At 39.2% G+C, this 16,763-nt stretch overlaps 1 protein-coding gene across 2 annotated transcripts in view; it reads right to left on the bottom strand.

The window, feature by feature from the left end:
- UHRF2 (ubiquitin like with PHD and ring finger domains 2) overlaps positions 1 to 16,373 on the bottom strand; it is a 101,132-nt gene extending 84,759 nt beyond the window's left edge. Inside the window, exons 1-2 of one of the 2 annotated variants that reach the window (XM_047103333.1) lie at positions 15,796 to 16,373; positions 8,554 to 8,787 (exon numbers count right to left, since the gene is read on the bottom strand). In XM_047103333.1, coding sequence (XP_046959289.1) covers positions 8,554 to 8,787; positions 15,796 to 15,948 — 387 coding nt within the window. In that variant the 5' untranslated portion in view covers positions 15,949 to 16,373. The remainder of the gene's footprint in view (positions 1 to 8,553; positions 8,788 to 15,795) is intronic. The other variant, XM_047103328.1, reaches the window with a different exon arrangement.
- Between the last annotated feature and the right edge of the window lie 390 nt (positions 16,374 to 16,763).

The raw sequence follows: 16,763 nt of genomic DNA, 5'->3' as shown, positions 1-16,763 counted from the left end.
AAAAGGAAAAATAAACAACTGCGACTACATTAAAATAAAAAAACTTCTGCATAGTGAAGGAAACAATCAACAAAACTCAAAGGCAACCTAATGAATGGGAAAAGATATTGGCAAATGACATATCCAATAAAGGGTTAGTGTCCAAAATATATAAAGAACTGATAAAACTTAATACTCAAAAAACAAGCAATCCAATTAAAAGATGGGCAGATGACATGAATAGACATGTCTCCAAAGAAGACATACAGATGGCCAACAAACATGTGAAAAGATGCTCAACATCACTCATCATCAGGGAAATGCAAATCAAAACTACAAGGAGATATTACCTTACACCTGTCAAAATGGCTAAAATCAAAAACACAAAAAGCACCCAATGTGGGTGAGGATGTGGAGAAAGGGGAACCCTCCTGCACTGTTGGTGGGAGTACAAACTGATGCAGCCATTGTAGATAACAGTATAGAGGTTCCTCAAAAAGTTAAAAATAAAACTACCTTATTATTCAGTAAAGCACACTACTGGGTGTTTATAAAGGATACCAAAACACTAATTTGAAAGGCTATACTCACCCATGTTCCACCATTATTTACAATAGCGAAATTATAGAAGTAGCCCAAGTATCCATAAATGAATAAAGACATGGTGTATACACACACAGACACACACATGTAGTATTATTCAGCCATTAAAAAGGAATGAAATCTTTGCATTCCTTTATTTATTAGTACTTATTTGCAATAACATGGATGGAGCTAGAGAGTACAATGCTAAATGCCAGTCAGAGAAAGGCAAATTCCATGATTTCACTCATGTGGAATTTAAGAAAACAAATGAACAAAAGAATAAAAAAAAAAGAGAGACAAACCATGAAACAGACTGAACTACAGAGAACAGCCGGGTGGTTATCAAACCGGAAGTGAGCGGGGGATGGATGAAATAGGTGATGGGTTGGGGTGCCTGGGTTAAGCATCAGACTCTTGATTTCAACTCAGGTCATGACCTCATTTGTGGGTTCATGAGATCAAGCATGGTGCCTTCTCTCATCCCACCCTCTGCATGCACTCTCAAAATAAATAAATAAACTTTAAAAAAAAAAAAAAAAGGGAAACAGGTGATGGGGATTAAAGAGTACACTCATCATGATGAGCATTAATATACAGAATGTTGAATCACTATACTGCACATGTGAAGCTGATATAACTGTGTTAACTATACTGCAATAAAATAAAAAGAAATACAAAATCTAAACACCTCTACCCTGAATAAATAAACAGAATTCTTATATAAAAATCTTCCTATCACCATGGTGTGGGTGGGAGGGGAAGGTGGGCTCACTGACAAGTTGTTTATGGTCTATCTAGAAAGAGGTAATCTATCCTCAGCCAGCAAGTACCTCCCCCAAAGAGGTCAAAACATCAAAACATGTAAAGATACAGGAAAACAAATTAATGAGGGAGAGGTGTTTGAGCTAAAGTCATGAGATAAAGTTAAAAACAAAACAAACCCAATTATATAAATTATGTAAATATAAAAACCATAGCCACATTCAGAGAAGAATCTACCACATCCAAGTAGGTGATATAAAAAAAGAAAAAAGGAAGTATGGGAGGCAAGGAGAAATCATTAAAAAATGAAATATCAACAAATACTAGAAAATTTACTATATGCCAGGTGTACTCCTAAGCACTTTATATGTTCTGTTTAAAACACACCAGCTCTGCAGATAAACCTAGGTTTAAGTTTGTCTCTAACATCTACTAGATATAACCTAGAACAAATTACTTAACCTCCCTCACTTCAGCATCTTTATATACTTTGCTGTGTATTAAGAGATTGGGTGACAAAATCCACACGATGTGCCAACCTAGCAAGCATAGACACAAATGAAACAACTTTGCCTCCTTCTGCTAAGTATCAGTATGTCCAATTATAAGACTCATTAAACCTCAGTATAGTCTTAATACCATGGTCTTCTTAGTAAAGATATTAGCAGTTTATAATTATGCTCATTAACTCCTTTAATAACTATAATACAAAGTCATTCTTATTTTCCAACGAGGTACAGAAGTAAATACACTAGTCCTCAGAAGATACACAGCTAGAAGTGGGAACTGTGATAAAGCTGATACAGGTTTCTCTGACTCTGGGACTCTCTCATTATATCATGTTGTTTTCTAAAATTTACAAATCAGAGTACAATGTGGTTCCATTTACATAGAGTTCAGAAAGAAAATAAGGGATGCAAATATAGGTTAAAGGTTATTAAGAGGTTATTAAAGGGTAACAATAGGATAAAGTTAATAAAAAGTGAAGAAATAATTACCATAGAAATTTGGGTTATTAGTGGGGCGCCTGGGTGGCTCAGTCAGTTAAGTGTCCAACTTCAGCTCAGGTCAGGATCTTGTGGTTTGTGAGTTCGACCCCCACGTCAGGCTCTGTGCTGACAGCTCAGAGCCTGGAGCCTGCTTCAGATTCTGTGTCTCCCCCCTTTCTCTGTCTCTCCCATGTTCATGCTCTGTCTCTCTCTGTCCCTCAATAATAAATAAACATTTAAAAAAAATTTTTTAGAAGTTTGGGTATTAGTTACAACTAGGGAGGAGGGAGTAAGAATCAAGAGGGGGCCCCTGGGAAGTTCCTGGGGGACTGCTTTATATTTCCTAATTTGGTGGTATTTACAGACATTGACTTCATAATATTTCACTAAGCTCTACTTTTTTGTATTGTCTATTACGCTTCATAATCAAAAAGGTTAAAAATCAAGAAGAGCTGCACTATATGTAAAAGAAAATACTAAAGTATCCAGGAATTTTACTAATTATTGTGAAGTTTCCTCTTTCTTTTATTTCCTATAATGAGCATTAGAATATATGTAAAATTTAACAGTGCCACACACTTAACTAAACTCTAAAGGGCTTATTATCATCATCATTCCAGAGTTATTTAGGCCAAGATGACAGTCATTTCAACAGTAGGATCTACTGTGAGTCATTCAAAGCTTCTGCATCCAAAAACCAGAATTAAACTCTATTTAGGTATCAAAAGCCCACTTTGTTTGAGAAAATCACCTCTCAGAAACAATGGGAACGGATGGACCCAGCCTCTGCACAATCTTCCACAGGCTGAGTGTGATAATGATATCTAGTTTCATTATGAAAAAATGTCTGAAACTGACCAAATGTTGCTCAGTTACCAAATAGGGCGAAACAAGAATGACGGTGGGTAAGAATTTCAGATTAAAATTCTATCTTCATGTATTAAGTTTAAATGTTTACCTATGCCACTTTTGAGATACTAACTTGAAAATGCATTTTTTTGTATCCACTTGAGGTCCAAAGAAAAGTTTAGGCAAAAAGGAAAGCCCCAAATCTGTTTGCTCATCCATAAAGCAATTTTAATTACAGACAGTCCTATGTCTATGAAAGGAAAATCTTTGCAAAGCAAAAGTGACATAAGCAGTAATTCAAGATAAAGGCAAAAAAAAAAACCCTCCCAATTTTACTGAGCTAGGAACAATTTAATTTTGATGAGACTTGCTTAAAGGAAAATATTCAAAACAAACCAATTTAAAGGTAGCAGCTTCTAAGAGTTTTCAGGTTAGCCAAAGATAAGTTTTAATAGCTAACAACATTCCATGAAAACAGGGGGCAATATCATTTGTTTATCCTTGCATCTCTAATATCTAGTACAAATATATACTAGATAACCATTTATTCGATGAATGAATTACCCAGAAATAAGCACTTCTACGTCAAAAAAAAAATCAGTGAAAATTTCAAATACCTATGACAATTACTAAGCTTAATGAAAAAAGCAAATAAATCTGTTACTCTCTTCAACTAGTAAGTTAAATGCAGCTTTGACTAAACATTACAAATAACAGCCTTTTGAGAGTTTAAGTTCCAGCTTGCATGTGTGTTTCATGTGTTTCCTAAATGAGGAAAGGGAGACCATGTAAAACTTGCCACATTTGTACCACTGGGAAGCAGCTGAACTGGAATTTGGAAGCAAGTCTGATGACAAAACTGAATACCTTAACCTCTACGCTATATATTAACATGAAATATAAGAGTTGTTTAAAAAGTTAGGTACATGAGGGGTGATTGACCAGCTCAAGTCAGTAGAGCATATGACTCTTGATCTCAGGGCCATTACTCAAGCCCCACACTGGATGTAAAGCTTTAAAAAAAAAAAAAAAAAAAAAAAAAAAAAGACAAAAAATACTCCTGTGTCCTACACATAAAATCCTCTTTAAAAAGAAAAAAAAAGAAGAAAAAGAAAAAAAAATGTATTAAAAAAAGTTAGGTGCTAGAAATAGTGGCCAAAGTAGTAGTACTGAAAATGAAATGCATAGATCTGCTGAGAAAAGCAGTTTCTCATAATGGTCTTCTGAATTTGGTTGGAGACATGGAAGGGTACTGAGAAATATGCTAAACAGAAAGAATTTAAGTTGACTAGACAGCTTAACCTGGACAATACATAAGCTGGCCCTCCTATGAAAATAAATTCTATACCTTCACTGCCCAAAATCTATCAAGTCAAATGTAGCAGCTTCTCAACTGTTACCCTTAGCCAAAAAGTCAAAATATAAACTTAACATAGATACAGATGGCTACATACATATTTATGGATATATGGATATACAGGAATTATACATACATACACAAACCTCCTTAGTCTGGCATCTAAGGGTAATAAGAGCAATGATACTCCAGTAGCAAGAAGCATACCTAGTCCCCAGATCTTGGTTTCTAATACCATTCCCCAATTAAAGAATCAAGGCTCCTTAAGGAAATGGTTGATTCCAGGGCTGGGGCAGAAATAACTAAGATGAGCCTGGAGCAACTTCTAGGGCCAGAAAGAAGGTGCTTTAACAAAAACAAAAAACCCCACAAAAATGGAGGTATACTGAAGGGATATGTGGAAAAAAATATCCCTAATGATGTGAATAAATGACTAACAAAAAATAAATGGAGGAAAAGAGATCAGTCTCTCATGTAGAATTCCCAATACATTTTGTAGGTAATCTACCCTTCATGAAGTAGAGTTCATAACTCCCTCCTTAAATTTGGGCTACAGGTAGGGACTTCATCTCAAAGACTACAGCATGGAAAAAGGGGTAGGGGAAGAATTAACTTCACAGTGAAGAAACTTGACAAATGTTACCTCAGCCAGGTAATTAAGGTTCATAGCAACAGGGATAACTTAACTACTGATGTAAAAACCCAAGCTATAGCAAATGGAATGCTGATAGCTTGTGCCCTACATAGGATGTGATGAAAATAGCACTATACTTCTGTGGTCTTCCTCCAAAAATATGTAAATCCAGTCTAATGATGAGGAAAACAAGATGAATACTAATAGAAGGGTATTTTACAAAGTATCTGACCAGTACTCCTCAAAACTGTCAAGGTCATCAAAAAGAAAAGTCTGAAAAACTGTCACAGCCAAGAGGAACCTAAGGAAATTCAACAACCATTTTCTATCGCACTAATGTAAATATGCTACCCTAGATGGGATTCTGGAATAGAAAAAGGACATTAGATAAAAGCTAAGGAGGGGCGCCTGGGTGGCGCAGTCGGTTAAGCGTCCGACTTCAGCCAGGTCACGATCTCGCGGTCCGTGAGTTCGAGCCTCGCGTCAGGCTCTGGGCTGATGGCTCAGAGCCTGGAGCCTGTTTCCGATTCTGTGTCTCCCTCTCTCTCTGCCCCTCCCCCGTTCATGCTCTGTCTCTCTCTGTCCCAAAAATAAACGTTGAAAAAAAAAAAAAATTTAAAAAAAAAAAAGAAAAAAAAAAAAAAGCTAAGGAGACAGGGTTCATTAATTATAACTAATGTACCATAGTATCATTAATGTAAAATGCTAAAGTTAACAGGGCAAACCAGGTGTGTAATATATGGAAAATTCTAGTATCTTCCCAATTATGCTATAAATCTAAAATTGTCCTAAAATAACAAATTTATTTAGAAAAAAACATAGAAAATACTGGTTACTCAGAGGGATGAAATCTCCAAAAGGGGACTTTCAATATTAATAATTCTGTCTAAATTTTGAGTACTACATAAAACAGTTTTTTTTAATTTATTTATTTTAATGTTTTATTTATTTTTAGAAAGAGAGAGACAGAGCATAAGCAGGTGAGGGGCTGAACGAGAGGGACACAGAATCCGAAGCAGGCTCCAGGCTCTGAGCTGTCAGCACAGAGCCTGACGCGGGGCTTGAACTCACAAGCTGTGAGATCATGACCTGAGCTGAAGTTGGATGCTTAACCGACTGAGCCACCCAGGCACCCCCATAAAAGTTTTAATTGATATGTCTTGCTCATATCATGTTAATATTCCCAGACTTTACATTTTCTTATTGTAAGTTTTTTTTCTTTTACTAAATGATGGTAACAAGGAAAGCTATTGGTATTTAAAGAGCCACCTTACTGACTGTTCACATCATTCTAATAGGTTTATCTTAGTCTTTCCATATATTCATAAATAACTTTGCCTTCTCCAATATTTACACTTTGTTGTTCTCCTGCCTATCTGCATCATCTAGAAAGACGTTAAGTAACAGCATTAACTGACTTCTGTGGCTCCTGTCTTTAATGGGAAGGCTTTTGGCTTTTCCCCACTATTATATGAAGTATGGTTTAAAATATTCATCCACTCTCCTTGTTTCACTTACCAAGGATTTTTTAAAATTTAGAAATGGACCCCCCCTTTTAAGATTAGATCACTTATTTATTAATATGATGAGTTATATTACTATATTGCAGGTTGGGTGAAATGGGTGAAGGGAGTCAACCGTGTGGTAACAGAAGGTAACTAGACTCGTGGTGATCACCTTGTAGTGTTATCAAATTATAAAGCTGTACACCTGAATTTTAGGTGGCAAACTATAAAGCTATATACTTGAAACTTCTATTAAAAAAAAAAAATCCAAATAACGAACTATCCCACTTCTTGACAAACCATACTTGGTCAAGGTATTATGTTCTTTTAACATATAATCATAATTTTATTTGCTAAATATAACTTAGGTTTTACATCAATATGTAGTGATACTGGTGTCCTTTTTGTCATGTTTTAGAATTAGTATTATATTAAATTTAAAAAGCAACTGGAAGCTTTCCTTTTTTTTAAGATGTGGGTCAATTTAGATAATACAATAGAGGTTTAAGGTAATTTATCAGTGTAGCCATCTAGACCAGGTACTTTGGAGATATAGGTCTTGGTGGGTTTTCTTGATTCTATATACATATGGACTTTCTGCATTTCTCCTTAGATCAAAAATTATCTCTATTTGCATTTTCTTAAATAATTTATTTCAGCTACCAATTTTTTAAATTTTCGCCTTAAAAATGCTCTAAAAAATTGAGTCTAGGTCCCAATTTGTCCCAACCAGTATGAATGAAGAAAAATAGTTTTAAGGACAGAAGCAAAACTGTCAATTATTTCTACAAAATTTATTAGAATTTGAAAAAGTTGGTAGATACAAGAGTCAATAAATATTATCAATTGCACTTCCATATGTATGCAAACAAATCACAATTTTAAAAGATAACCATTTATAATAGCATTTAAAAATGCAGCTACTAGAATAAGATATATAGAGAAAACTGATAATGAGGTAAAGATCGAAGTTGATGGAGACATTATGTTCAAGAATGAAGGTCAATTCTCCAAGTTACTCTATAGATTCAGTTCCCATCAAAATCCCATATTATTTATCTGCAGAGTTTTGGCAAACTAATTTTAAAATTCTTACATGCAAGTGTTAAGCAAGACACCCTTGAATAGGAATAGATCTGGGAGATGGGGGGTAGGGAGGTAACAGTCTACTAGGCTACTAGTACTTAGAATAGTATAAGCACAGAAATACACAAGCAGACCAATGGAACACAGTAGACAGCAGTTGTGCAGCATCCTGTGAGTGAACGAGCACTATTTCTAGACAAAAATTCCTAATGAAATTCTAGAACATGTGCACCTAGATACACAAAAGTTCAAAATAGCTGAAACTGGGAAAAGCCCAAATGTATCTATTAATCATGGATTAAATATACTGTACATGTTAATAGAATAATGTAATAATGAAAAGTAAAATACAACTATATGCATGAGAATCAAAGCTGTGAAAAAGTAGAATTCCATTAGATAGACTTCAAATATAGGCAAAGCAAATCATTTTTTTAGAGATAACATAAGTAGTAACACTAAAGAAAAACAAAACAAAATGATCATGATAGTTTACCTCTTCAGATAAGAGGGAGATATGTTCTGGGAGAGGCACACAGAAGGCTTTAAAAAGGAACTGGCATTATTCTACTTAACCTCACTGCAATTACACAGGTTTTTGTTTTATATTCTTTAAACTGTACTTATACATTTTATATACATTTATCTATATACTTCACAATTTTTAAAGACTACTTTTAAAAGTTAAAGTATCAACAGCTCAGTCTTTACTTGCAAATAAGTGAAGATTGATTGCCATTTGAAACATTCTAAAGAGAACAGACATCTGTATTCTCACAACTATGAAGTCTAAAGAAGACAACATACCTTATATAGCCCAATGCCAGGATCAATAAGAAAATCACAAGTTGATGTAGACGGCTGACCAGAAAGTCCCACCCTTGGGGTTTTCTTTACTTTAGGTGGGCTATTAGAACAGGGTTTGGCCTGTACATCAGTCTGTTTAGATGTGCTAGGAAGATCAGGGTCTGGGCGAACTAGTAGCTGAATTATGTCATTCAGTCCAACATCATAGTCAAATAAAGTATATCCATTTTCCAACTAGAAAAAAAGAATAAAAAAGATTAAAATGCTTCTCTCAAAATTTGATCTTTCTACATCTTTAGTTACTCAAATGTCCTAGCCAAATTATTAAAACAAAATTCATAGCAATGCAATTTAGTGAACTTAAAACCATTCCTACTACTTTATGGCCTCTGATGTCAGCATCTTCTCAGGACCTCAATAAATTCTTAAGAATCATTCTGTATTACCTATCAGGAAGACAGATAGCCACTGAAACCAAGAATGTACCATTGCTTCTGTGACTTCAACACCCAGGCAGAAAAACTCTAGATTTCTCACCAGGTCTTATTTATTTTAATTAACAGTATCTGAATCCACTGTAAGAAAGGAAGGTGAATTTTGAAAGTAAGAGGTTTTATGATCTTGTGTTCATAAAGACATTAAGTTAAAAATTTTATGTTTCTGAAGCACTGTAATTTTTTTTTAAATCAAAAAAAATTGAAGAATAATTACAATTATTGTTCATGGTATTCCACTTGCCTAAAGTTCTCTAATTCTATTTGTAAAGGTTGTCAAGTTGTATCATAAAAAGTCTTCCAGGATGAATAGTGAATAAATTATCTTGCAACTTACCCATATTTTGGTAGAGACCTTGCCCACCTCCCCAATTTGCGGAAGTCCTAATCCCAAATATCTCAGTATGTGACTTTATTTGGAAACAGGATCTTTACAGAAGTAATCAATTAAAATTAGGTCATATGAGTGGGCCCTAAACCACTGTAATTGACATCCTCATAAAAAGTTTAAATTTGCGGGGCGCCTGGGTGGCGCAGTCGGTTGAGCGTCCGACTTCAGCCAGGTCACGATCTCGCGGTCCGTGAGTTCGAGCCCCGCATCGGGCTCTGGGCTGATGGCTCAGAGCCTGGAGCCTGTTTCCGATTCTGTGTCTCCCTCTCTCTCTGCCCCTCCCCCGTTCATGCTCTGTCTCTCTCTGTCCCAAAAATAAATAAACGTTGAAAAAAAAAAAATTAAAAAAAAAAAAAAGTTTAAATTTGGAACACAGTAACAAACACAGAAGGAAGATATGGAGGCAGCCACCTGAATGGAGCAATGCACCTACAAGCCAAGGAACTTAACAATGGATTGCTGGCAAACACTAGAAGCTGAAGGAAACAAGGATTCTCTATTAGAACCAGGGAACATGACCCTGAAGATATTTTGATTTCAGACTCATAGCCTCTGGAAATAGAAGACAATAAATTTCTATCGTTTTAAGCCACGTAAGTTTTAGTACTTTGTTACAGAAACCCTCGAAAACTAAAAGTCTCCATTTTGTTTCTTTATAAAATCAGTTGGCTATTTCACCATGATACAGTAATAAAACCAAACTCCATAAATATCAAAACTATCATTTCCCCAGAAACATTACTAATTTAATCACTATTCATTTCCCCCTCTTTGTATATCATTCCTGTCACCAATCCTCAACTCCCTAACACAATAAGGCCATATTTCCAAAATCCACCAAAGAATGAAAGTTTGTCCATAAATATTGATAGACTTACTAAATGTACTAGATGAGTAATTTTAATTCAAGTGGTCCCAAAACACATCTAGCACAATCCTGCACATTACAGATGTTCAGTTTTAACTACAATATGGGATCAAAAAATTCACAAATTTCCCAGCGGGGAATTAGACACCATCTCACAGGTTAGTTAACATGCTTATTCCAAATAATCTTAAGGAGTCTCTCAGGTCAATAAGCAGATAAGTCCTTATAGGGATTAGAGATTGTTTTGTTTTTAAATAAGGTAAGCAAAGGAGTACTGATGCATAGGGGCACTTGTACCCCAATGTTTATAGCAGCACTCTCAACAATAGCCAAATTATGGAAAGAGCCTAAATGTCCATCAACTGATGAATGGATAAAGAAATTGTGGTTTATATACACAATGGAGTACTATGTGGCAATGAGAAAGAATGAAATATGGCCCTTTGTAGCAACGTGGATGGAACTGAAGAGTGTTATGCTAAGTGAAATAAGCCATACAGAGAAAGACAGATACCATATGTTTTCACTCTTATGTGGACCCTGAGAAACTTAACAGAAACCCATGGGGGAGGGGAAGGGAAAAAAAAAAAAGAGGTTAGAGTGGGAGAGAGCCAAAGCATAAGAGACTCTTAAAAACTGAGAACTGAGGGTTGATGGGGGGTGGGAGGGAGGGAGGGGAGGGTGGGTGATGGGTATTGAGGAGGGCACCTTTTGGGATGAGCACTGGGTGTTGTATGGAAACCAATTTGACAATAAATTTCATATATTGAAAAAATTAAAAAATAAAAAATAAATAAATAAGGTAAGCAATATTAGCAAACAACAACTTCCTCTAATCCTGAATTCCTGGAGAAAACAAACTCAAGGAGCAAAAGAACTATACATTCACACCTTCATTTGACATTCTCCAATACTCCTTTCCCCCAAAAAAGGTGAGAACATACTAGTTCTGGAATAGTTAAATAAGTACAATGTGATCAAACATACAACTGTTGCACATTATGACAGTGTTCAAAGCAGAAAATAAAAACTCTGTTAACATTTATAGGGCATGCAAACCAAACCAAAACAGTACAGTACATGCAAATTAACTGGAAGGACATTTCCTAAAATGAAGAGAGCTGTGAAGGCAGTAAAATAACTGGAAATCCAAAGTGCTTCCATAAACATTTTTCCATTGAAATCTGAGGCACAAGAGTCAGAGCGATAGTGGGGACATTCTCATATTCAATACCTCTGACTAGTTTCTACCAAGTGATTGGTCCAAATAACATAAGCTGCTTCAAATGGGATTTCGTTTGAAAGGAAAAGCAATGTGTGTAGTAAAACACGAAGCATATCAAGGAATGAGGCCCTATAATAGAAGTTAGGTTTACATTAACATGTAACTTTTCCTTCAATTATTCATGCTTGCTAGGAGAGTCACTTTTACCCACATTATCTACTCCTTCCCTAATTCATAGGTATTCAGTTTTCAAAAAAAAGTGATTATCAGCCATTGCATAGTAACTTCCACACAGCTAGGCTATTGTGAATAATGTTGGAATGAATGTTACTTGAAAAGTAGTGAAGTGCCCCCAAATTAATGAAAGTGCAGACTGGAATCACTGTCAATTATACTGTAAGAAAGAGATTGAGTCACTTAGAAATTATAAACACCTATGCGTTTCAGGCATGTAACTATAGTCCATCAATGTCTCATAGCTGAAAATGTTTCCAACTGCCATCCTAGAAGACAGGGGCACAGTCTTAGAATACTAGAAAGGCAGGAATGGCCCTAGAATTTTTTTATTATTGTTTTTTGGTTTTTTTTGCCAGACTGCAGTCTTCAATTTGTATTGGGTTGAAGTCAGAAATTCCAGGTAACAGTAAGAACTAGAAAAGTGATGCAAGGGAAAACTAGGAAGCAAACACCAACTGACAATTGCTGAGAAGTCAGGGGAGGAGAATTCATTCCAAAGGGGTTACTGATAAAGAATGCAGGTAGAGGGCATGAGGTTGACAACTTTTATGTATCTTTCCCATCACATATATAATATAAATATGACATACACATTCTCTTTCCCCTTTAAATAGGCAAAAACTTTTACTTTGTAATCCATGTGAAAACAGAATCTAGGGGCAAAAGGAACTACTCCGTTTTTCTTCAGCTTTGGTTCATGTCCCATCTACAGTGATACAAATGAAAAAAAGAGGAGGGAACAAATTCCTTTAAAAGTAGGAAAGCTCCAGGGGCGCCTGGGTGGCGCAGTCGGTTAAGCGTCCGACTTCAGCCAGGTCACGATCTCGCGGTCCGTGAGTTCGAGCCCCGCGTCGGGCTCTGGGCTGATGGCTCAGAGCCTGGAGCCTGTTTCCGATTCTGTGTCTCCCTCTCTCTCTGCCCCTCCCCCGTTCATGCTCTGTCTCTCTCTGTCCCCAAAATAAATAAACGTTGAAAAAAAAAATTAAAAAAAAAAAAAAAAGTAGGAAAGCTCCAGATTTTCAAAATATTTAGAGATCCATCAACCTAACTCTTCCCTAAAGACCCAATCCCCAGGATGCACACTCAAACTCCCAGAATAATGTCCAAGTGAGGTTACCCTACTCTAACCAGAACTCACAGCCCAGAATTGCTATTTTGACCCACAAAAGTGGAATCAATTACTCTGCTTCTCAAATTTAATTTGCATAGAGATCACCTGGGACCTTATTAAAAATATGGATTCTACTTCGATAGGTGTAGCGTGAGGCTCCCAGGTGAAGCTAAGGCTGCAGGTCCTGCTGATTCAGGGACCATACTTTGAAGAGTAAGAAATTAGGAGACCGACTATTTTTCAACTCTGGTGGTCATGAGAATCTCCCATGCGGTCTTGTTATATTCAACCACTTGCAATTCTGGGGTGAGCTGAGCATCTATAATAAATATCCACAAGTGATATATACCAAAGACTATAAGTAACAATCCTAACAAAAAGGGGTGGGGAATAAGGGAGAAAGGGTACCACTTACATCACAGACACCATAAATTTATCTATGACTTTTTTTCTCACTATGTAGTAAGGGGTGCCTTTTTCTGATAAGCACAAAGGCAGTTTACAAGTGAGAGAAAGCCCTGTGATGCCAATCCAGTAGTTGTCTGCTATAGACATACTACTCTCTCCATGCACTGTGAACTCCAAAGAGATAATAATCACTGCCATGGCTACTTAGCTCACAGAGAAGTAAACAAAACAGAGCAGTGTCATCCTTCTGTCTTCAACTCAATGGGGCACCGAAGGTCCATTCCTCATCCCTACTGCTTTATCACTGAGCTGAAGAAATCAAAGTAGTGAGTTAAGAGTCCTGGGGGAAGAAGTACAAAAGGATAATTACCCTGAACAGTTTTTCCCTAAACCTGGAACTGACTTCCTGGTTTACTGGAAGTCTACTTTGTTGACCTAAATGTAACTCTATTTCTACTTTTTCCTCAAGGCAGCCATGTGCAGGTTCTCTTTTTTGCATATTTGATAATTAGACTTTAGGTGTGTTGCCCAGGAATATATTCTCATGCTTCATTTCTCTCTTGTGCTGAAGTCACCTAAGTATCCCAGAATTCATGTACTATTATCCCTACCTAGAAAATAAAACTCAGAAGACTTGATAACCTAATTTTCATCTTTGACCAAAAGATAAAAAAGGGATCACTGGAGGTACAGCAATATAAAGCTACATGGGGTTTAACATACACGATTTCAAAAGCAAGATTTACAACTAAAAATTGAACATGTGTTTTACAAGTCAAACAGTAAATGATCGATGTAAAAGAGCTGCAAACACATATGAAAGATGCTACCACTTATTTGGAAACAAAATAGGGGCGCCTGGGTGGCACAGGTCACCATCTCGTGGTTTGTGAGTTCGAGCCCTCATCTGGCTGTGTGCTGACAACTCAGGGCCTGGAGCCTGCTTCAGATTCTGTGCTTCCCCCTCTCTGCCCCTCCCCTGCTCATGCTCTTTCAATAATAAGTAGACATTAAAAAAAATTAAAATAAATTAAAAATAAAAACAAATTAAAATAACCTTGGCACTTTCTCTGAGCATAATCTTGTTACTCTGAAATTTCTGGGTAGTTTTTGAAGCTAAACCTATGAAGAGAAGAAAAATATTCCTTTCAAATCCTTTGTGGCTATAGGAAAACGTTGGGGTGCCTGGGTGGCTCAGTAGGTTGGGTGGCCGACTTCAGCTCAGGTCCTGATCTCACAGCTCCAGAGTTCCAGCCCCGTGTCAGGGTCTGTGATGACAGCTCAGAATCTGGAGCCTGCTTCGGAGTCTGTGCCTCCCTCTCTCTCTGCCCCAACCCACTCGCATTCTGTCTCTGTCTCTCTCAAAAATAAAAAAAAAAATAAAAAAATAAAAAAACAAAACAAAAAAAAACGTTACTTCCACCAAATCAACAAGCTACATTTATTCCAAACCACAGAACTGGAGCCAAACTGTGGTCTACCCAACTGGAGAATGCCACCTTTTTTAGTGAATTAAAAAATAATAATAAGGCAAAGACAAAATAGAGACCTGCCTCTAGGTATAGACCATGAGAGACCTCTGGTATAGGTAAAATATTCAATAGGTCAGGGCAGGGCCATACCATGCATGTAACTACTAGAGACACCCACAAACACCCTCACTCACTGCCAATACCACTTTCAGCCTTGTACGTACCGCTGGTTATGCTCCAGTTGCAGTGTTAAAAGCTTGGGTGAGGGGGACATTAGAAGGTGAGAACAGGAAGAATAAAACAGCCTTTCGTACTCTTTTCCACTCTGAAAATAATCCCCCTTGCCTATACCTGGCAGCTTAAACCCGATGCCGAATTACATCAAGAGCTCGCTCCTTCAGCCCAAGTCTCCAATCTTCAAGACAGATTTCAATTTTAGAAGAGAAGGTGAAGGAAGGGAGCCAGAAGTTTTGGAAAACCTTCGAATCTTCAGTGTGTTCAAAACCCTTCACAGCGAGGAGGCAGAACTAGGGATCTTGTGCCAAAGAGGAAGCGATTTTTAAGTTTCCCCTCTCCTATCTGCGAGCCGCGGAAGCACTGCGAGCCGTTAGCCGGGTCAGCCCTCCCCACCCGCACCGTGGCATGGCCGCCAGAGCCAGCTGCCCTCCCCGCCTCCAGGGGCGCCGGACCCCACTGAGCGCGGGAAGCGAGGGAACCCAGACGCTCTAGCGGGCTCTGCTGCGAGCTGCTCTTGCCCAGCTGAGAAAGAGGGGTAAGGTCTCTGCGCTCTGGGCGTCCCCTCCTCTCACCCCTCCGGCCGCACTTCCACAACGAGCTGGTAGGGACCCGCTGCACCCCCTCGGCGGGCCCTGGGCATGCGCTATGAGCCTCGCGAGCTGCCCAACCCAGGAGGAGCCAGGTGCTCTCTACACGCGCTGCGAACCAAGCCCTCCGGCCCGCCGAGCCCACGCGTTTTGGAGACGCCCTGCAGCCCTCACCCCGGGCTTCCCGAGAGGGTGCGGTGGGCACGCCTCACCTGCTTGCCCCGGTAGAACAGGCGCTGGCACTCGGGCCGCACGTCGAAGAGCGCCCACACCCGTTCGCGCAGCTCCTCAATTGTGGCTTTGCGAGACACGTCCTCAATGGTGCGCGTCTGGGAGCCGTCGATGGTGCGAACCTGGATCCACATCTTGGCTCCGGGAAAGGGGGCTGGCCCGGCTTTGTCTCCCCCTGCTCTTCGGACGCCGCGCCCCGCCCGGCCCGTGCGGCTTCCCCAGAGGCTCCGGCTCTCTGCGGGTGGCGGGCGAGCGCGCGCACAAACGAAGGAAACCGACCAGACGCTGGGCCCCACTGGCGGCGGTGACTGCTAGACCTCACGCCCGCCCAGCGGAGCCGAGAAGGAAAGGAAACCGGAACCAGTCGCAGGGTACGCCACTACCGCAACCGCCGCCTCACAAATAGGAAGAAGCCTTGTCTGCGCCGCGCGGAGTGTTTACTTATAGAGAGCTCTAGCTCCCACATGGAGGTCACGGCGCCAACCCGGATCTCGCGAGATCGACGCCCGGTTCCGCCTTAAAGAGGAAGCAGCGAGGGAAGAAGCTACAGACCAGAGAGAACTAAGATGGGCGCGTGCGGGGAGGGCGGGCTGAGGGGCGGGGCTACCGAGAGCAGTTACTTGTCTCTAAGCCTGCACCTGGGCCCTGAACACGCCCTCTAGCCTTTGGTTTTCGGGCCGTTACAAAGCCTACCACAGGGGTTCCCGGCTTAGTACCGGTTTTGGGACTGAGCAACTCCTCAGGTCTAGTGGATACGGCTTCTGTGATCTCAAAAACATGTCCAAAATAAACTCTGGCGTCCACTTGTATGATCATGAAAATGGGGGTGCGGGCGGGCACGGCCTAGATTTCTGAGAAAGCACACAAGGAAGTGAGCCTGTCCCACCGCGCTCGGCGGGACACTGCCCCCAATGGGGCCTGGCGGGGCCCGCTGCCCAGGAAAGGACCC

The sequence above is a fragment of the Lynx rufus genome, unplaced genomic scaffold (genome assembly GCF_022079265.1).
Source record: "Lynx rufus isolate CCGP_SWC_20201006 ecotype Redwood Valley unplaced genomic scaffold, mLynRuf1.p SCAF_10, whole genome shotgun sequence".
Taxonomy (NCBI): Eukaryota; Metazoa; Chordata; class Mammalia; order Carnivora; family Felidae; genus Lynx; species Lynx rufus.
Note: the sequence above shows the minus strand (reverse complement) of the source record. Positions and strands in the feature narration are given on the sequence as shown.